Source organism: Pleuronectes platessa, chromosome 21 (assembly GCF_947347685.1).
Source record: "Pleuronectes platessa chromosome 21, fPlePla1.1, whole genome shotgun sequence".
NCBI lineage: Eukaryota > Metazoa > Chordata > Actinopteri > Pleuronectiformes > Pleuronectidae > Pleuronectes > Pleuronectes platessa.
Window position 1 is genome coordinate 11,132,786 of NC_070646.1, and position 22,684 is coordinate 11,155,469.

Consider the following 22,684-nt stretch of genomic DNA (forward strand, 5'->3'; position numbering starts at 1 on the left):
ACTCAATGTCTTTGGCAGCATTCCTGATAGAAGGAATTTCCTCTGGATAAGAAACACACACTTATTATGGATGTTTAGTTCACCGACTCAAACACGCACCAGGCTAATGACTGGACCCAAAGATTAAAATGTATTTACTTTCCAGCATTTGCCAGCAACTTTTACTTGACATGGATGAAATGATCCAAAGAGAATTTAAAGGAAAATCAGATAAAAGGATATGCTATTGACTGCTTGAGGTTTTGGGCTCAATCTCTGTTATTGCAATGATGATATTCACTCTAAAAAAGGGATTCTTTGTTTGGGGGACTGGCATGACATTATTCATTAAGACCCGAATGCAGAGATCTACTCTATTAATTTTGATTGGGGCATTTTCAAGCAGGGGCAGGCAGGTTAAATATGACAATTCAATCAAAACACTTAAAAGATACAGATATTGAAGCACGATATTAGAATACTCATGTTGTTAGACAGTTGAAAATAATCTTTAAACATATTTGACTGTATCCATTAAAGTAGAAAACAATTATTAAAACCTCTCTTTACCACCAGTTGTCACTCGGACAGAATTTTGGGAGGCGAAAGGATGTGGTGTGATTGCTTTGGCCGCATCGGGAAGGAGGCTGACTCGGGATTCTCCCGGGATTCACTGACGATATCAACCTGGTATGAGGCCTCAGAATCTGAGTCACCATCATAATACTTTTCCTACGGCATCCTACGGAATGATGAAACGTGAAACGATGGCTCCAGCTAGGATGTGGGCGTGGATGGAGTTGTCTTTACTTGTCCAAAACGTTTTAAAAAGGAATTTAGAAACCAACTTCTTTATTTGGCATGAAGGTTGTTTTGGTGGTACTGACTATTTTTGTTTTTGCATCTTTTTTGTTTTCAGCGGGACTACATTCCGGATATGAAAATATGAAAAGAGTCTGACAGTACAGTATCAAACACTGACGGCAGACACCTGAACCTCAGTTGTAGGAAAGCCATTCCAACCATTACGGCACAGTGTGTACTGGGAACAGATTAAGAAGGATGCATGTAATTGACTAGCATGTAAGCTGTTGGATCAGATAAGATATGAGGATCAGCAACACTTGTAATTGAAAGAGAAAGAAGTATCCCGTGTTTCCCAGTGATTGCAAACCCTTAACCTCAAGCAGGATGAGTTTTCCCCCATTATCAGGGTGTTAAAGTATTCTACAGCCAATGGGACAACAGATTTGTAATCCACTACAACTAAATTGAACTTATGTTATGTTTAAAAGTTAAACGAAGCTCTCATTTACCACAGCCCAGTGATTATTAAGACCGTTCTGTGAGGGAGCGACTTTCAACACACGCAGCTCTGACGCTCCTTGGCTGAGTTTCAGCTTCAAAAGTAAACACCCTCCCCTGTCAACATTAAACTGGTCTCACAGATCAGTGAAGATAGATGCATGCGATGATCCAGCTCATCTCTGATCTGGGACGAGAGAGTGTGAAGATCAGCGATTCCCTGACAGTTCTTCCATCATTGCTGTTAAATATATATCATCAGTTTTCTGCACTGCCAGGAAATATGTTTCATTCAGTGAAAGTGCAGAAGGTGAAATATTTGGAGACTGTCTGACTGTGCTTTTTTATAAGACAGGATACAAAACAATGCTTTTGTTTTGATTTAAAATAACTTCTCTAGCTGCATCCCATGAGGACTTTTAACCTGACTGTTTATCATCCCCTTATTTCCACCTTTCAAATCTATTCCCAACAATTATGATACATTTTTTTGTCGCCTAATAGCTGCATAACTATTCATAACAAATGTTAAATCTGCAGGCATGTTGAAGAACTTTGCAGTTTATATTTATATACATCTCTGCTAGGAAAATGCAACGTTCTCAGCAGCATGCAAAGCAGGTGTAACATGACAGTCCAGAACACAGGGTTTCAACTGGCTTTCACCAGGGCTCATTTTCAACCATGAACTACTTTTACTAACTTGCCAGTCTATATGTTTTTCAGTAGGTCTCAACAATGATTGGATGGATTGTCACGACAATGGCTTGGTTGTTTTTCTTGATGTTTCACCTGTCATCCAAGAGACTTCTTTGTTTTTCCTTCAAGAAGCACAAGCACGTCCAGGTGCTTATGTTTACTTGGACACATCCTGAAGTTACCATGATGTGGATGATATAAATGAGTCATTTACAAGTTCCTATAATTTATATTTAGGCATCTACCAGAATAAGTTACCGTTCTAGCGTGGCAAAAAGCCCAGTATGCTCTGATTGGTCAGCTCTTTTGTGATCGGAAGCACAACATGGGCACTTTAAATGTTCCCAGAACTAACATTTATTTTGAAACGTTTCATTGAGACACTCTCAGCTGCACTACTGGGAAATGCACTATTCATAATTCACAGTCCCCAGAGGATGAAAATAAAACAGCTTTACCTCTTGAAGTAAACCTTGAAATAAACAGACAAAAGAAAAGATGTGCGGAAATTAGGACATTTTTCCCCCAGTGTCTCACTGAGAGTCAGTGCGTTGCTCCATGGAACCTTCACATGTGAAACTAAACCATAGTTTGTCCAACAATTTCCTGAGTCCTTCCTCTTCCAAATATCACGCAACTCCCCCCACTTTTGTTGCCAGGACAACGTGAATTACCCAAAACAGCAGCTGGAGAACCAATTGTGAGGAAGGGAGAGAGGGAGAGAGGGAGGGAGAGAGAGAGAGAGGTAAAGAGAGTCCAGCTCCGGTCCCGATGTGTAGATCTTTAGGGAGTGTGTCAGATGGAACAGCCCAGTGGAAAACTTTACTCAGTGTAACATGGACTCTTGTGCTGGAAAAGCACCTCCCTCAGTTATGACTGTCCCATCCATCCAGGGAAAACTCTTACTCAGGAAAACACATGAACAGACAAAACATTGAAGTTTGACATTTTTTGATTCATTCTAAAGAAGGGACAACTTTTGTGTTATTCGTTTTCTCGCCGTAAACTAAACTTTGATCCCAGCAATTAGAGATGTAGAGGAAACATTCTTTGTGGTGGGTCTAAATTGGACCCATATGTGATCTGGGTTTTATTTGGAAGCAACATCCTCGAGCTGGGTTGCACTTCTCCTCATGCAGTATTCAAGCAGTACTTGTACCTGCCTCTGCAACTTAGTTTGTAGAGTAACTGCATCATCAAGTATTTGTCCCTGTTCTCACAATGTCACATTGCCACACAAATCGCAGCGAGAGAGAAAACAAACAGCAATTCATCCCTCCGCGTTGCCCAATCGGCATCAGTCAACCCACACAGCCCAACAAGTCTCAGCATGGCAGGCAGGGTGTGAGGGGGCAGAGGCATAACTCAAACACTGGGTCACTTGGGAAATATCGCACTCAGCTTCCTTGTATATATCACTATGTCGAGGTTCACAATGATTTACATCCTCACCAGCAGGTCGGCAGCATGTGCAAATCATTATTTAGCAGACAAGGTGGTTCAGACTGGTGACTGTAACTGTGATGGGAGTTATTGGTGAAAGACCTGAAGTGCAAACATCTGAAAACCTGCGGCCTAACCTGCTGCCTCACTTCACTTCATCCACTGTGTTCAGACAGGAATAAGGTGCCGCTGTGGTTCAGCTCAGGTGAGGCCGACGTGATCCCTCCGTTGCACAAAGTTAACGAGGATTTCAGCGCCACTCACGCACGCGCTGCACTTACTTGTCTCTCCCGATGGTTTCATAGTCTTTCACAATCACGTCGATGAAGGAGCCGGCGTCCAGTGGAGTCCCCTTCAGGTCGAACTCCAGCACCTGCAAGACGAGATGAGGGGTCACATGCACCGGCGCGTCAGATATTACACTTGTACTGCTGTGGCGTCCTGATGGAGCCACATCTGCGTACTACGGTGGCCCGAGGGCTAAACGCACTGCAACTTAAAAAAAAACATGCAAGTGGACACAACACAAGCAAAGCAAGAAAAACTCTGCATCAATTTGACAACACCACACATTACACACATTACAGAAACGCGCTGCAAATACAGAATTGCGCTGCAATTATATATATTTATAGATATAACTCCTCCTTATATATATTAGCCACAGCCAAATCTGTTGTTATAGGTAATTCACACTGTGATAATTGACTCATAATGTTTTCACAATGTAATACTGGTACTGTATCGTAAGTATTCTGTGATGAATCAATCAATCCATTCCAGCAAATGTAACTTATCTTTGTTTAAAAAGTAAAGTAAAAGAGCAGCAGAGATCTGAGCATGTTGGACTGTGTGAGCGTGCGTGTGTGCGCGTGCGTGCGTGGGTTTACCTCATTCCACACCGGATTCAGGTCACTGTCAATTGATTTTGTTTTCTTCTTTTCATCTGGAAGGAAAGTATGAGAATGCTTTCAAAATAAAAAGAGTATGTACACTTTCTTGTTGCCACATGTCAAATACATAAGCTAGTCTTTACAATGAAAATGTTCACTGAAAAACTCTTTTAATGGAAACAAATGAATTAAGATTGTTCAAAGTATAGTTATACTAACATAGTTAATCAATTAAATAACAATTTAGAGTTGGAAAAATGTTCTTATTTTTCCAAATTCTCAAAACGGTTGTTTTCTAACAATTAGGACAGACGTTATGAAAACCAACTCAATGATACACCTATTGTCGATTTACCCATTAATTATGTTGACAAAATTAAGGAAATGCTATTTAAGGAAATGGCTTTTCATTTCCTCTACACGTTAACAGGGAAACAGGTGAGAAGCTGCCACACCTGCAGCTGCTTATGAGGACAATGGCACAAACTAAACAGCTGAGATCAAGCAGGAGAGACCACCACATAATCAACCCCCCCACACACACACACATACACACCCACACACACACACCCACACACGCCGTACTGGCTTTTAATTCTGTGATTTAAAACCAGTTTCTAGTATTTCTAACCCGTCTGTTCCCTTCACTACGGCCTCCTCTCTTCCTCTTAGCTCACACACTCCATATCATACAGATTCAAACATGTCCCCTATCAACTACCTCTCCATCTGAACCTGCTGTGACATGTAATCCTTACGTGCTGTGATTAACTTTTTGACATATTGCATTCAAGATTTCCCTTTCAGTCAAAAGATAAGATCTAAAATGGTTATTGAGCCTTAAGTTAATGCACAATAAGTACATTCTATTTCTGATTCTGAAGTAGCCAAAGAGGAGGACATCTGCATATTGTTATTGTATTTGCTACCAAATAAAATCACATTAAAACTGTTGACTCCACAGTGATGTCATCATGGTAAATAAAAGTATAAACAATTACGTGATTAAGCTGTAAAACTCTAAGAGCACATATGTGTGCCACAAGTTTCCAACCATTAAGAACTTTGTAAAACTTTTTAAACAAGACTTACCTTTAAAAATCACAGATGTAACTGGATCAGGAGTTTCAACCCTCTTCTTGGGCAGAGCTTTAGCCGACTCTACAACAACCCGCAACATGGCAACTCACACACACACACTCACACACACACACTGGTTAACAAAGGACCAAATCAGTGAAGCAGGGAGTCAAATGTATCAAATAAGAGAAGAAAGAGTTCCCACAGGAGTGTCGAGCTGGGACACACTCAGAGCCCCATCAGTGAGACACACACAGACACACACACAGGCAGACGGGGCAGGGCTGAGGAAGGGACGAGGAGGAAACAAGGGCGGATCATGGGAGAGTGATTAGACTGAGCTGCGACCGCCGCTGCTCCTGCTGCTGCCATCCTGTGAGAGAGAGCAAGAATGAATGTAGGTGGATAATAACATACATATGATAAAAACAACAGCAGCTGTTTATTGAGGGGTGAATTTAGAAACATAACAAAGGGTCTAAACCTGTGTTGGTTTACAAAGGCTGTATAAAATATAACTTTATAGAAAGCATATAAAAGGGTTTCCAACTTTTTTATCGCTCTACCTCCATCTTGTGGCCGTCCTGCGAAATTACATTGTACGTTCTATTTTTTATACGGTCTCAATTATGAAGGACAAGAAGTGAATACAAGAAACAAATTAATTAAGATATGATAATATATATGAAACTATCTGGTGATGGAAAATACTATTTCTGAATGTCTACATTAATTCATTTTAAAATGTATTTATTTTCGTATGTGTACTTTTATTCACTTGTATATATATTTCAAATTTGTATATATGTCTATATTTGTTTTTATGTATTTCTGCAGGTATAACATATTTATTCATTTATTTATACCTGCATATATTCAGTTATTTATTTATACTTTTCAGTATTTATTTATGTTCATTATTTATATATTTCTTCATGTATTCATTTATTTAATTCTTCACGTCAGTTGTTTCTTTATATATCTCTTCAATTTATAATTTTGAGTATTTATTTCTGTACTTCTACATGTATTCAGTTATTTATTGTTTGATTTACACTGTTATTTTGTCCTTCATCATGAACAGCGAATGATCACAGAAAAAATTTCAACCAAAGTAGCTTATCCACAGAATAAATATTAAATATATTACCCTACCTGGCTTTTTTGTGTCTATGATAACCTCAGGGTTTTCCTCAAGTCAGCAGGTGTGTAGAAAGTGGTCGATCAGAAGATGTGGGTAATGACCCACTGACGACCTAATGACTGACATCATGAAATCATCTGTTTGAATTATATAGATATTTAGAGAGTTTACAGTAGAGGCTAGCAGTGTGTATGTTAGACCAGGAACAAAGAGTTTCCCAGCAGGCCACACTCCACAGGGACCTGTGTCCCTTCATTAAACATGCAGGGCCTCTCTGGATACTACCTGCTCATTGAAGTGGCTAAACTTCTGTGGGTTGCCTGGCAATGATTAAACTGCATATGAGTTAAAAAGTGTCTGTGAGGTTTCAAGAACATGACAAATTATCTTTCCATTTTCTTTTTACTATTTTTAATTTAAAATATGTTTGCACAGAAAACAGACTTGATTGATGATTTAATTTCTTTATAGTCGTTATTAAGTCAGATTAGCAACAGTTCAAAATCCTACCTCTCCTGGGTGTTGCCTAACTTTGCCTCTTTAAATGATTAACCCACTGAGGGCTTGTCTGTGGGGTTAGTGGCTCTGTTACCCCCAGCAGACTCACATTCAGTTTGGAAACTCCCATCTTGCCACAGTCTTCTCCTCAGTGGATGTGTTGACTCCCCTGGTCAAACACTGGTGACGGATGATTGATCCATGGAGGTGGACATTCCTTTCCTGTCTGGATACAAGAAGCTTTGTTTGAGTAAATTGGGTTTGCATGAAAAGACAGAGCGAGGGATGCAAAAAAAGATCTCAGTTTGGACCAAGCGCTCCCAGGGGGAACCTCTCACCATGCTGCGTGTGGAGCTCAGGAACACAAAATACTGACTCTGGATTAAATCTGGATTAAAACTTCAGCAGAAAAAGATGGAGCAGTATCGGGAATGAAGGATTTAACGTGGAGTTCAGACAGAGAGGCTCATGTCGTCAGCATGGATACCTTAAGAAACAAAAAAAATCCATGGGTGCTTTATGAGACAGAGGTACCACACAGCAGGTTTTGGTGAGTTATCATTATACTGATCTTGTTATTTAACTTTTAAATGAGAATGATAAGGCCACTTATTCAATGCATGCAGTAAATAAGGTGTAGGCTGCATTTAAATATCTATATCATACCTTAACTGCCTATAAACATCTAATATCTACATAATAATGTAATCTAATATGCGTATATATATATATATATATATATATATATATATATATATATATATATGTATCTACATACGTCTATATATCTATTTCAACATCTACAAATACTAATTCAGAAATACAATTACATCCTTGTGCAATCATCCTGCGCCACTGCACTTTACTCAAGTACTAAGTACAGTTTCACAGGTAACAATATCCAAATTGAAAGGTGTATATTGCGTACATATTATGTATTTGCATTTTTTTTTCTTTTTTCTCATTCTATTGCCTTTTTTTATTCTCTTAACTTCCTTATTCTGACTTGTCTGCTGCAGTTACGACTGAAGTTCCAGGGTGTGGGATCTTGTCTGATCTTATCTTACACAATTACTAATTACTTCCATTTTCAAAATACTGTATAAAGCACGATGTTAAGTCTGCGGCCTCTGACAAGTTATCACCTTAAAATAGCCGGTCAAACAAAGACTTCAACTCCCAATAAAATATTTGCATTAATCATAATTCTTCCATCCAAACAACCTCAATTAAGTCTTGTAAATAAAGTCAAAGCTGAAGTTGTACATTAGCGTCACACTCTCTCCCTTAATTCTCAGATTTTCTCCTCTCAAACACTCCAGACACTGAAAAGGACTTTCTCTTCCTCCATCCCTGGTCCCCATAGAGCAGTCTCTTTCAGATGCATCAGTGTTTTAACCTCCCTTTTCAGCAAACCTCTTTTATTACTTAATTATTTTACGGTTCCATCGGGTTGCTTGTGAGAAATGAGTATGATGTAAAGGACCACTCGTGCGTGTCCTGATGGAGCTGGAATAAAGAGCTCACATGTGACTTATTGTTTCAGGGTGTATAGTCTCCCTGAGCGACAGGGCCACACAGGAGCTGCTGGGCGCGAGGAACACGCTGAACTTTTCAAACACAGCATCTCCCAAGCCTTAAGAACTCCCTCATCACTCATTCCCCATTTTCAACTTTCCCCAGACACACACGTTAAGTATGAAATATATCTCTACTGCTTATCGTGTGTCTCAGAAAAAAAACAACGATTTGCATACTGCAAGTCATCTATCCATCAATCCATCCATCCATCTATCTTTACTTTTGTATGGATCAGTTGTGTGTTGTACTGATACTGCCACTTGGGAGCGCTGCATTCATTCATTCGCCCATCAGCTTTACCAGAGTACACTAGATGAAATAAATTGAATATTAACATTAGAAACTCACTAACAAAGATAGAAATAATAATAATAATTTTTAAAAAAATGTAAAAAAAATAATAAACTTTATTCTTACAGCACCTTCCAAAACACGGTGTTTCATGAAAGACTGAAGGCCAACAACAGGAAACAATTAAAGGCAATTTGTAAATCACAGAACCCTACAGCACAAATACAAAAATAAAAAGAGTTATTGAAGAGAAGAGAGAAAAATCACGATCAAATAATAAATCATTAAAAAAAATGCTGTTAAGTCAAAAGTGTGTCTGGAGTTGATTCAGGGGCTGATGTCCCAAAACTAAGAGCAGCTTCGAACTTAAGACAACCCCCAAAGATTAAAAGGAAAGTTTGCACTCTCACAAAACATTTAACTATTGCAGTAGAAGCTCCTAAAACTGTGGAAAGTCAAGATGTTGAAGATGTCAGTGAACTCCAAATTGTGTAAGTTTTAAACACAAACAGTCCAAAAGTATATACACTAATTAACATTTCATCATTCATCCGATTATCCCCTCTGCAGTGATCCCGGCTGCGGAGTCAGTCCTGCAGAGAAGCTGAGCCCCGAGCAGCTGAAGCTTCTGAGAGACGCATTCACCGTGACTCCGAGGGCTGGAGAGCCGCAGATACATGAAGACAGGCCGAGTGGGAGGAGAAGGAAGAACAGGGGAGGAAATGAGGAGCGAGGGATGACGTTTGAAGAGTTTCTTCAGGTTTTGAGGACAGTGATTGGTCCGGATATTGAGCACACGTGGGTTGAGAGGTTTTTCAGTGAGGTAAACAAAAAGTGTAGATAGAAATACCACTTTTCAGCAGCATAAACTCATTGTAACGTTGTTTATAATGATGCAGGGGCACTAACGGTAAACCATCATGACATCCAGGTGGATATCAGCTGTACGGGTCAGGTGAGGTGGCAGCAGCTGTGTTCCTACCTGCTTCTGGAGTACACTGAACGAGAGCGTGCCTCCATCCCCACAGCTGCTCTGCTGGACTCCCAGCCACAGATCACACACTGCTCTCACAACAAGGTACAATTCACCTGCAGACCTGTGATCAAGAGGAAAACGTGAATCTTCATAGGATGTTTCATTGAACAAGTATTCGGAATTGTCAAATGTAGGCACCAAATGTGAAGATCGTTTTATTTCTGGTCAACAAGTATGAATCCCTGGGTCAGTTTTTGAATCACAGGATGCACCCACTCTGAGTCCAGCTGCTCAACAACTGAAGGGGGAAACGAGTAAGCGGTTATATTTGGTACAAAGCATAGACTGTATGTAAAGACGACATGACAGCCGCTCAAAAGTGAAGCCAAATCATCCTGATCTCCTGCTGGCAGGCTGCAGTGTAAGTCAAAACCTCCATGTTAGTGGCTGGGGCATAGACCAAATTAAAAAGTCAAAGTACACATCAAATGACATTTTTCAAACATGGTTTCTGTCATTGAAATTAATTTCTTGATGCTACTAAGTGGAGTGAAACATTATGATTGAAAGCCGAGACTCACTCACGATTGGTAGAGTGCTTTGCTACTTGCTACTGTGGCTCTTACTGTTAAACCTTAGCATCTTGATTTCCCCCCCTGGTGGCTGGCTGCAGTACAGATCGTAAATTCTGCTTCCTCCATGTTAGTAGATGGGACATTAGACAAAATAAAAGGTCAAAGTACACGCCAAATTTAATTTTCCAGCTTCTTTTCTACACTTTCCTACTATATATTATTTTTTCTACAAATAGGTTATTTCAACCACTAGCCTGTTTTATTAATTACATTTTTTTCATCTGCAGCGGGAGCCAACTGTGCGAGTGGTTGCTGTTTCCCATCCTCCCCCACTCCGCTATGTAAGTGTCAGCAAGGGAGGTCAGATCACTGTCTGGAACAGCGGCCTACACATCCTCAAAACTGTTGGGGTGAGTGACATCACGGTCCTACTTTTACATCCACATGGAAACACAGCACGCTCACACAATCCTTTTTTTGCATTCACTCCTCAGCTTGCTGGAGACCCAACGGAGGAGGTGGCCAACACGAGGAGGTTCAGAGGCTGGACCACTGATGCTGTTTATATGGCCAACGTCCACAAGGTCGCCATAGCAACTGACTGCAGGGAGCTGCACTTTCTCGATGTCTCAACAGCCGATGTAGTTGAGGACGTCCACCTGTTTGGTAGACTTGATTGCTGGCATGTTATAATGAGCCGATCACTAATGAAATCATTTACCGTGCAAATAGGTGAACTTTCAAATCTTTGTCTCTTCAAGGGTTTCGAAGCGTCCCCACTGCTCTTTGTTACTGGCACGACGTCCAGGTATGACCACAGTTCCTTTGAGATGTTGGAGGAATTCACCCCAGAATCAAATATTTACATAAATGTGATTGTTCCCCTGACCCAAGAATCCTGAGCGCCCCCCTCTGCTGCTACTGGGGGATGAGAAGGGAGGAGTCCACCTGATGTGGTTCCTGAACCCCTCTAAAGGTCTTTTTAATAATCCCCCCAAGAAACAGAACGGCCCACACAGGATCTTCTTTCCAGTAAGTCAACCCATCTAATTCCTCTATTTAATTACTGAGCCCAGTGCTCGTTACACGTGCCCAGCAGAAACTGAGGCAAACAGCTTTGATATGCACCTGTTGAATGCGATCAGGTTTTTACAAATAACACTTAACCCTTCACTTCGATCTCGACAACAGGACCTTAGCGAACACAGCAAGACGGTCTCCCACCGTTACATCCCCAACATCCACCAGGAGCCAATCAACAGGCTGATGTTTGAGCCCAGCACCAGTGACATCATGACGTCCTCTGAAAGTGACACCAGCTCTGTGGTCTTTCTGAATTTGACCCTCAGGCGGGAGCCATATGTGTGGAAAATGAAACAGGTAACTGCCCGATGATGGATTGAGGGTTTTTACCTGTGCCAAGGAGGTTATGTTTTTTTTTTTGTATCTACTTAAGTTTGAATATCTATCAGTTAGCAGGATTACACAAAAAAACATGCAATATGGGTCAGGAAAGACCCAATACAATTTTGGAGCATTGCTAGATAGGTTGTTTTGGAACATTTTTGTTATATTTACTGATATCTATTTGTGTGCAATTTGGTGAAGATCCGAACAATCTGGATATATTGAATATAATGATGGTTTGAACAGGGGACTTAGTGAAGGTCTGTGCTCTCTGTGTGTCATTCTAGTTATGGGTTGTGTATTCTCCTTAACTGTTACTGTCAATAATACCTGAGTGTACTTAAATAAATATATAAATACTTACTGAAGAAGTGTATTTGTAGACTATAGTTTACAAATGATATCAAAAACAATCGAACGAAGGTAATGAAATGACCTTTGTATTTGAACATGGATCAAGGTCATATGTTTACGTGTCGGTCACAGTACTCTGATCGGGTTGACCCTGACATAAATGGGTGGATCGAGTTTTGAAACTTAACAAATATCAGTCGAGAAAAACTTGTTAGACGGCGTTGACGGTCCTTGTATGACACATATTACATAACTCATTCAGTGAATTATCTCTGGCAAGTTTTAATCTCAAAGAACAAATATGAGTCAAGTTACTCATTTATAAAGTTTGCTTCCACCCGGCATTGAGAGTCAGACAGTGTCACTGACGGTGGAGAATAGAAGTGACGCTGTTGCACAGAGCCTTATTAAACTGGGTGGTCGTGCTTCCTGTTACGCATGGTGGCTTTTTATTTTTGAACAAGCAAAATAATTTTACACTCCAATTAACTGTCGAGACATTTTAACAATGAAGACGCCCTTTAAAACTGCTCAGTGCAAACTCATGGGACCGGCTAACCAGTCAGTGTACATGTCTGTCTCTTGACTGGTGTTTATGAGGGTATTTGTGTCTAATTCTCAGGGAGCCAAATGCTTTGACTACAGTGCACCTCTGCAGTTGTTGGTGACAGGTGGCTATGACCGAGCAGTCAGACTCTGGACTCGATTCGTCACCACGCGTCCTGTGGCCACACTGCTTGGCCACTGCGCCACCATATTGGATGTGGCAATCTACCCACCTGTAGGGCAGATCTTCAGCTACTCCAGAGATGCTGTGAGTCATCAAAGATACACCACAACAACAAAGCTTTCATGTTTATTAGTCAATGGACGTGTGATTTTCTTTGCTTTTCTCAGGAGCTGAGGATTTGGGACATTTCCACGCATCAGTGCCTGAAAACACTCCGACTGCAGTTCCCCTGCCTGCAGCCGGGTCGAATCCCAGAACATGGCAACTTCCCTTTCCTGCTTCTGGGCCCTCCTCTTCCTGTAGAGACTCGACCTCATTTAGTAGTGGGATGCAAAGATTACCTGGCACGGCTCCATCTGGCTGAATCCAGAAGAGGAAGAGGTGGATGGTTGACGAATGAGAAGAGGGAATTTGGAGCAGAAATTGGTGTAGTCCTCTCCTGTGCCCTGTACAACCCCACCCTGAGACAGGTGGTGACTGGACATGCCGACTCGTCTGTGTCTCTTTGGGATGTAGAGACGGGTCGGAGGCGCCTTCAGATCTTAAACGCACATGGTGAGGATGAACTCCTCTGCATGACACTAGACTCCACCCACAGAAGACTGGTCACCGGGGCTCGCAACGGCACCATTAAGGTTCGAAAACCACACATTGTTATTATCAGCATTTTTTTTTTAAACGTCACCTTATGCACAAAGGTACTTGCACCTGTGAGAGGGTTTTAACAAAATAATTGACTTCAAGCAGGTGTGGAATTTACTAAACGGCCTGAACCTGCACAAGATGGAGCCCGTCTCCAACTCTGAGGTCACCAAGCTGACCTGTCTCCATGACAACAAGCTGCTGGCCGTGGGATGGAGCCAGCGGATCGTTCAGTATGACATCGGCGCAGCAAAGGTAACATTTAAATTGATCCCTAACCCTAATTCCACTTTAAAGTCACATAAATACATATTATTTCCTGTATGAGTAATTGACAGACTGAAAAGCAGAATTTCATTGATCGTTCTGGTTTAAAGTTTCAAGTATGTGTCCATTCTGACTGAACCGATGCATCAGTCGTGTGTGAGGCTGGGTGTGGTCGAACCTGTAACTCCCCCCAAGGACGGGATGTAACAGGGTCCTGGATGAGTTTTTAACATGATGAGTAAGAGATAAGTTACAGTAAACTTAATCTTTTTGTCTATAATAGATATAACAAAATAGAAACTTTAACCTCATATTCCAGATCTTAAATTGTATTTAAGAATAAGCGACAGGCAGGGAAACATGTTAAGTTAGTTAGTTAACAAAATGGCACAGGACTGCAGTCAAAACTATCAGTTCCCCTGGGCCGAGATTGAAAATCTAAAGCATTACTTTTTGAGAATGTTCGGTTTGATTTGGACTGGACGGATACAAAAAATAATCAACACACATCATTACTGCACATACAAGGAAGGAGTTCCATCCAAGAAAACAGAATCCAAGCATTTGATACAATTATCAAGGCTTTTGACTGGTGGGTGATAAAAGCGTGTTTATATCAAGATGTAAAGTAAAAAACAAAAATAGTCCCCTAATCAGTACCTTAGCATTTAGTCGTTTGCTATACCACAAGTTCTCCCCCACATGTTGAAAGCTGGATGATGCTGGTCACACAAGCTGTCACCATGGTAACCAGTCCGATGCAGAATATTTCCTATACAGCAGCACAAAACATATCCAATTAAATCCAATAAACGCATTGCAACAGTGTGATATCTTGAAATCATTCTTGCTAGTAAAAGATATGATTACCTTTTACAGGGAATAGGTAAATACATTCATCCACCTACACATTTGTTCACAGGTCATAAGAAATACAGATGAAGTGTAGCCAGTGCCAGTGTAAACTCAGACTGAGCTGCAGTGTGAGAGAAAGTCTGGGTGTGCACACCTCAAAATTCCTCTGTCACACTTAACCTCCCAACCTGGAACTACCATCTGCTCTGCGGCTACATTCATCCCTTAAAGAACACAGCATTAATGCTTCTGCGGCAAATTCCTGAATCTTTTTTTCCCCCCAGTTACAATGTTCCTCGTTGTGAAGCCCCCCTGTGTCGGCAGAGCCAGGCTTCTGAACAAGAAAAGTCCCAAAACACTGGCGGGGGGGGGGGGAATGACTTTGATATTAGTGTATTACATGAATTTTGTCACATTTACGCATCCACCTGCTGAGATGAGAGACGTCTGTGCCGCAGGAGACATCTGCCCCAGTATCTGCACGACATCCACCACCACGCTGAGTCTGTGTTTAAGAGCCGACCACAATGTTGTAACCGAGGTGTAAACAAAACCAGTAAACCAGAGAAGGAAAGAGAGCTGCCTTCCATCAGGCAACCCAAACAATTACAAGTTATTTTAGACCACTAGTCACACAGTGGGAAGTGATGTGCAAAGAGGTTTACAATTAAAAATAGCAAGGCCCAGGAGCACTGTATAGGTAAGAGACAATATTGCACTGTTTTTGTGGAAAACCTTTTCTACAGTAACATTAAACTGGTGATATTCAGTTTTGATACTATGTTAAATGTGTCTGCAGGATTTGTATGTGAGAGCAGACATGTCCTGGAAGTCCGGCGGTGTCCATAAATCGGATATCCTGGCCGTGTGTCAGTGCCCGGCTCTGGGGGTTGTCGCCACAGCGAGCCATGATGGAGAGGTGGTCATCTGGAGGCTGGAGACACAAGGACCACTGCTTCACTTACAGAGAGAGGGACAGGCAGGGTGAGGGGACCAACCATGCATGTGTGTGATACGCTGAATGTTAAATACTGGTGTTGCCAATGTAAACTCATCACTGTCTTTATTAAAAAGGAGAAAAAAAGTCACTTACTAACAATACAATTTGTTGATTTTTGTAAACTTTTTTTGCAGTACACAATGTGCTTGAACTAGGAAATTTTTTTGAAATATATTCAATGCTGTATGACTCAAATCTATACAGCTACCAGTAAACAAGGAATCACTTAAACTTGCAACTTGCTGATTCAGGCATTGGACACATAATTGGCCCGTGTGTGTAAACTGTGGCCCCTTTATGGCCCCTGATTTAGGAGATCCTAGATCTGCCACTGGATAGCCGGTCCGAGTGGGTTCATGTTGGTGCATGGGACTCTATCCCACGTGTATAAAGCAAGATAGCTCCATGTCCAATAGGTAGTGATGTAACCATGACAACCGGTTAGACCATTAGCCATAATTTGTCTTATTATATTTATTGTTACTCTAATGTACACAAGTTAACTTGTTCCTTTCCTGGCACCACTCAACAAATGCACGTTGGTATTTGGCAATGGCAATTCTTATGCTTATATGGTGGTCACCTTTTTTATGTATCCTTAATGGGAGCCAACTTCTACATCGTTGTTGTGCGCATTGAACCGTAGCTTGTGTGATTCCAGAGTGGCGCCCCCTGTGGACAGCCTCCTGTTCCTGCAGCATCGAGCCGCCAACAGAAAGCTGAGGAACAGAGGAATCCTGGTGTCGTCACAGGCCGGGTGTCTGTGCTTCTGGAGTGTCACTGGAGAGACACACACGTACGGTGAGTGAGACGCCGGAGGGAAAGTTGCAGGTGGAAAACGGAGGAGGTGTTTTTTCAGAAGAACTGGATGCAAAAGTGAAATGCATCAATTGAAAGTAAATCTCTAAGAAGCCGAGGAGGTGGAAACACAGGAGCAGTTGACAAGCAGCTGTCAGTTTTAATGATCCTCCGATGAGATGGATTCACGCACAGCCAGAGCAGTGACAGTTAGACTCAACTGTCGACTTGGACATAGTTGTGGGCTGCCATTCCTGGAAGCCCACAACTATGTCTCTTTCCAGATCCCATCTGTGTTTAGTGGTGTGGGATTCATCCACTGTGACCACGACCTTTGTGTATGAGTGTGCACAGATGCATGTGTGTGAGTTATCCGGTGTGCATTTGTCTGCATTTGTGTTGATGCATTTTTCTAGCAGGGAGGAATTTGGGACTGTGACATAACAGGGAGATTTGTGACATAACAGGACAAATTTAAAAAGTAGCAATTTGTCTCAAATGTACTTTTGTCATTTGAGTCAAAACAGTTTTCTTGAAATTGGCAAGAGGTCGGAATATAAATAGATTCGCTTGAATGGAGTGAACCAAGTTTACTCCCTGTGGAACCTCAGCTGCTTATATAAAAACCACAGGAAACATTTGCCAAAATATTTTTTTTACTGGAGTTTTAATGTTTTGAAAACTGCCTTTTTTACAATTCTGAAGTTTCCCCTTATGCCAGGTGAGTTCTATTCTCCGGAGCAGCCAGGTGCACGTGTGTTGAGTCTGAGCTCAGATCAGCCTGAAAACACCATCCTGGTCTCTGGAGACACAACAGGCTGGCTCCAGATCTGGGATATTTCTCACTTTGCACTGGACGTCCAACACGGGGTGAGCTGGTGTGAAATCAAGACAAACTACAAACACTTCGGACACATGTACTCAATGTCTTCTCTTTCCACACAGTCAGTCGGTGAGCAGCCTAAGCTGCTGCGGAGTTGGAAGGCGCATGAGAGAGGAGTAGTTAGTGTGGAAGTCCTGGACGTGGCCGAGCGACTGCTCGTCCTCACAGCCTCAGCTGACGGCGCCGCTGGACTGTGGACGAGAGACGGAGACCACGTGGGTTCTTTTGGACAGGAGGGGATGTGGAATATCACCGATGCAGCTGCATACCAGAGGTGATCTTTATGAGCATATCTCAAATAACAGGAAGAATGAAAAGTATTTGGAGGGATCTTGGGATCAGCAGTGCACTGAGTACCTGTACATCCATGCACCACATTATATTTAAATGCATGAAACTGAATCCCCGAAGCTGAGCAGAACATGTATTTCCTTCCTCAGCTGAGGTCTGAGGGTTAACAGATCCACTTCCTTTTGTTCCTCAGTGGCTCGCTAACTCTTCCATAGTTGGAAATATGACCCCACACATGCTGTGAAGCATATTCAGGCCAAAATATGAGGAGGAAAACACATATTAAAATGTACCTGGCATATCCATCCTGCCAGTATTAGATGCAGGACCTGTCCAAAAAAATTAATGTTGCCCAAGAGGGAGCACTAAATTATATTGATCAAATCTAATTAAGAGAATGTTGTGTGCGGAGCAATACATCGTGACGCTCGCTCGTTTGTTTTCACAGCTGTTTGAGTCTTTAATAGAATTTAGAGTTTGGTTAAAGGTCATAAACTCTGGCTTGGCTGGGGAGCCTTCGCGGTATTTCTGTCACATGTGAGGTAACTTGGGCCAGAGAGGAGAGAACAGTCTGAAGTAATTCTTATTTAAAGGGGACAATGAAGCACAGTCGAACTGAAAGAAAGTCAAACAAATATGCATCTGCATATACGAGGCTCACTGAGGAGCATAATCCCTACATCCTTTGATATTATGGTTAAACTCATGTGCAGATGGTTTCCTGTATACGCTAAATGAAGGCGTACCACATAAATGATTGAACTGAATTCTGAATTTTATTTGACTTGATAAAGTGCCAGGAATTACAAATATATCACACATGAATAAAAACAACAGCTTAGGAAGATAACAAGGCTAAAGTCAACATAAACATAAAAAGCCCAATAAAAGCTCCACAAAGAAATAAATGACAAAACATGGAAAAGTTAAAAAAACACAGGCTCCGGATCAGGAGCAGAATTATGACAAAACTAAGATCTGATTATTTTGAGTTGTTGCCTAATTTTAACACAAATCGTTTCATTCAGATGTTTTTCAGCTGATCAATGATAAATTCCTCTATTTGCTTCTTTTAACTTGTATATCCATAAAGTTGAGCTCTCACATTCTTTAAATTAAAAAATCACATTTAATTTACGATTAAATTAGTCCTCAAATGCACATACACACACACACACACACACACACACACACACACACACACACACACACACACAGATTACTCCAGTTCAGGCTCACTGCACCACAGAGATAGAGAACAGCTCCATTTCTGGTTTGAATCAAATCTAACAACAAACATTCTCACAGATATCTCTGACAAAATATCATCCAACACAGATCACTGATCTGAGTCGTGTCCGCTTTAAGGACCTTGACGCGAGCCCAGCTGGGAAAACTCTATCTAAAATAAACAGCTGTATGTTTGCACAAGTGAATACCCTTCAGCGACGGGTGACATCTTTTGGCTCTGACACCAGCAGGGAGACGCAGAAGGACCTGAGGGAAGATAGGGAAGAGGAGGGGAGGACTGGAAGTGACGCGGTGGGAGCCTGCAAGGTCAAACCTCAACAAACTTCACAGGAAGAAGGTAAATATTGCTTACGGGTATTTTAAGTAGATGCTTTGGCTTTTGCATCATTGTGGCTTTTGCATTTGTGTTTTGGCTTTTGCATTTGTGTTGGGGCTGGTGCATTTGTGTTGTGGCTTGTGCGTTCATATTAGGGCTTGTGCGTTTTTTGTTTGGGCTATTGCATTGGTGTTGTGGCATGTGCAATAGTGTTTCCCGTTAATGTACTTGTGTGAGATATCTCGGGCCACTGTAGGTATCCATAAAAAGTGTTTACACATCCAGGTCATGATGGTCTTTCAGGGAAATCGAACCTGATACTAAGATTCATTCATGTCCAATTTCTCCACATCATGAAGAGAAAAGTGAGCATTCCTCAGATTCTCCTCCTCTGAAGTCTGGAGCTCAGTTTAGGAACTTTAGGAGATGTTCAGCTCCAGACAGGCTGGCCAGATTTTTTTTTTTTAAGTGCACGAATGCTGAAAGCTTGTGTGTGTGTTGCTGTGTACCTTTCCCCATACTTCCCTCTCACTGTCTCCCCCGTTATTCAGTATAACTAACTGTGCTTTCTCTGCAGCCACACCCAGCAGACACGCACATTAACTCACATAATGTTGTCTTTTGTCACCTCAGCTTCACGCCCCAGCCCAGCAGAGAATCACCACCAGCAGCCTCGGCAACCCATGGTAGCCTGCGAACACACAATCAGCTGCTGATGAGTTTAAACACTGGTCACATACCAACGTTCACACACATTTGTCATTCTCATCTCAGTTGTCTTCTTTCCAACCATCCATCCAACCATCATTTGTGCATCTGTGTGTGTCAGTATGTGTGTGAGGATTTTTGCCAGACCGTCACTTCGTCTCATGGGACGGGACGCCTCTTCGATGACATTGATCACAGCAATCACTGTTGATTGGCTGATTTCGCCTCATCAGACTCATCAGCTCCTGCAGGTGAGTTTCGTCCTGTTTGCTGATTTGTTTCCCTTCAGTTTTTTTTTTCCTTCTGTAGCATCAATGAATCCATGATCTTCATTTATGCAGCTATACAAATTCTTCTATAACGAACTAGTTATTCACTGTTGAAAGTCAGGGGCAACTTTAAGGCTCAGTGCAGACTGGGTGGGATGGGAATCGTACCATCAACCTTCTAGGTCCTTCAGTAGATGATCCCTAGGAGTGGCTGAATGCAACTTGTACTATAAAGTGCTTTGAACACTGGAAAAGACCATTACAAATAATAAATAAAGTCCATTAACATCTCAAAACATTGAATCAATTTTTTGATAGAGCCTTAAATGAAATTGACATTGAACAAGTGGCATATTCTACAATAATAAAGAAGTTGGTGACTTAAAGCAACAGTAAGTTTTGAAATAGGATGTGACACATTCGTCCTGTTGCAAATAATAACTTCAGCTCCCTCAACCGAACTCAGTGCACTCTGGGTATTTGCTAAAGTTCCAGGTATATATTGCTTTGAGCGGGTGAGTTTGCCGACTTTATGACTTCTTTGCTACTTGTGCTGCTATGAAGCCACATTTTAGCACTGGCATTTGAACGTATCATTATCTGTAATGTGACGTGGCTGCAGTTCAGTGACAAAGCCTCACTCTGACTCTGAATGCTCAGCTTTTTGCTGCTGCAATGACTCATATCCCTAAATAATCCATAAACTAATTATTCCATCAGCCCTGCACCAACAACTCATTTGGTCTTATTAGTGTGCTCCACCTGGCCATGATTATACAATGCTATTTTCAAAGTATGAATCTAAAACCCTATAAAATGTGTGGCGGGGTGTATTGTCGGTGGCCTTTGAGGTTTGCGGACATCCATACGAGCCACATGTGGCTATAAAAACGCTCAATCGATTCCACAGCTACGCTTCTTTTCATCCCACCGGTGCTGTGACTGCAGCGCTCCATGTTCAGGCTGTAGATCTCCAGAAAACATGAGATTGATGGGAAGGGATAATGAAAGAGGGATTAAAGAAGGACTAGAGGAGTAGTGCCCTTCTATTTTAGATATATCTGATGGGAACAGAAGGATTACTTTCATTTGAGGATACGCATGAACCCACATCCCCCCTTTTCCCATTTTGTCGTCTCTCCATCTTTTTCTCCCGATTGCGGCCTTGTTCCTTTATACTGTGTTTCGCTGTCACACTGTGCATTTGTGGCCTAGACATTGGAAGACATTTCCTTCAGCTGTCAATCCATGTGGACGGACCGCAGAGATGTCATTAATCAAATGAAAAAAGACCTTCACCGCTCCATCTCACGACTTAAGATGTTTTCAGTGGGAGGAATATCAGAAAAGCCTTGATGTCACTGCCTAGCAAACCTTTATACCTGTTACAAGTGAAAATTGTAAAAGAAAAACTGTTTCTGTTTGCTGTTTATACTTTGACCCTTTTTCCAGGAGAGGCCTCCACTGTGGATTTACCAATAATCCCCCCAAGTGTGGTATCAGACTGACAAGAGGAAGCTCAACTCACAACATTTGGAGGAAACTGGGAGCCATACCGCAAATACACATCCAGCCAGATAGAGAGATGGAGGAAATAGAGACACACACTAGTTTTATGTTTCTGTGCAGGCCACAGCCAACTGGCCGGAGGAATTGACTTTTCCGTCGTCCAGCCGTGCATTGCATTTTTCTGAACACAATAACTCAAGATCGGCTTGAGGGAATTTCTTCAAATATCGGTACAAACATCTGTAAAGGTCAAAGGTCACAGTGACATCTTACTAGTAAACTGATATCATACTGTTTGTTGGAGGCATACAAACGATTCCAGTTCATCTTATTTTCTGTCTTTAAAATGTAAATCAGTTATGTTGAAATATGTTGCATGAATATTGTTTATACTTTTCTCTTTCAGATATATAATATAATGTTATTAATTCTACATTATTAATATACATTCTACATTATTAATTTAATTTGTTTCTACAATGAATCAACTGTATATTGCCAAACCTAGCTTAATCTGCTTTATTCATTTTAATAAAATTGATTGGTCAATTTCTTGCCATTTTCTTTCATAAATAGTTTTGAAATTTCGGGAATTACTCTTATATAATAGTAAATACTAAATAACCAGTCGTCTATTAGCTTAGCTTAGCACAAAGGGTTGAAATGGGGGTACACAGTTAGCCTGGCTCAGGCTGAAAGTGCAAATTCTGATCAAACTATTTGAATCCTTACTTAAACGTGGTTGTTTCCATAGTTATCATTATCAATAACCTAGACTAACTAGGTGCTGGCAGTATTTTTACATTTAATCTACTGACATTGTTTTGCAAGAAAAATAAGACTCACAGATCTCTGCTTTTAAATCATTTTTAGTTATCTGATCCTCTTGTATTTGTGAAACAGCAGCTACTCATTATTCTGTATGTTGCAGTTATTATAT

General features: G+C 41.3%; 2 protein-coding genes and 1 long non-coding RNA gene across 7 annotated transcripts in view; 1 reads left to right on the forward strand and 2 right to left on the reverse strand.

Annotated features, from left to right (window-relative positions):
- Positions 1–5,726, reverse strand: part of LOC128426322 (myoferlin) — a 27,546-nt gene extending 21,820 nt beyond the window's left edge. For 3 of the 4 annotated variants that reach the window (XM_053413152.1, XM_053413151.1, XM_053413150.1), the window contains exons 1-3: positions 5,412–5,725; positions 4,317–4,372; positions 3,708–3,799 (exon numbers count right to left, since the gene is read on the reverse strand). In XM_053413152.1, the coding sequence (XP_053269127.1) occupies positions 3,708–3,799; positions 4,317–4,372; positions 5,412–5,499 (236 nt within the window). In that variant the 5' untranslated portion in view covers positions 5,500–5,725. Of the gene's footprint in view, positions 1–3,707; positions 3,800–4,316; positions 4,373–5,411 lie in introns of all 4 variants that reach the window. The other variant, XM_053413149.1, reaches the window with a different exon arrangement.
- A 1,404-nt stretch (positions 5,727–7,130) lies between these two features.
- LOC128426323 (WD repeat-containing protein on Y chromosome) lies at positions 7,131–22,398 on the forward strand. 2 transcript variants are annotated; one of them, XM_053413153.1, is made up of 19 exons: positions 7,131–7,591; positions 9,484–9,736; positions 9,845–9,991; positions 10,752–10,874; positions 10,959–11,130; positions 11,226–11,272; positions 11,359–11,496; positions 11,656–11,844; positions 12,848–13,039; positions 13,123–13,590; positions 13,703–13,852; positions 15,519–15,703; positions 16,381–16,520; positions 17,239–17,387; positions 17,463–17,674; positions 19,170–19,279; positions 19,892–19,944; positions 20,088–20,217; positions 21,688–22,398. In XM_053413153.1, the coding sequence occupies exons 1-18, from the start codon at positions 7,473–7,475 to the stop codon at positions 20,175–20,177; spliced, it is 2,937 nt and encodes a 978-aa protein (XP_053269128.1). In that variant the 5' UTR covers positions 7,131–7,472; the 3' UTR covers positions 20,178–20,217; positions 21,688–22,398. The 2 variants fall into 2 exon arrangements, with proteins under 2 accessions (XP_053269128.1, XP_053269129.1); XM_053413154.1 differs by having other exon boundaries at positions 19,173–19,279.
- LOC128426337 (uncharacterized) lies at positions 9,849–20,515 on the reverse strand. The gene is made up of 3 exons (XR_008333254.1): positions 19,867–20,515; positions 14,525–14,636; positions 9,849–10,010 (listed from the first exon to the last, which is right to left on the reverse strand). It is a non-coding gene; the product is annotated as an uncharacterized LOC128426337 (long non-coding RNA).
- Positions 22,399–22,684: the final 286 nt, after the last annotated feature.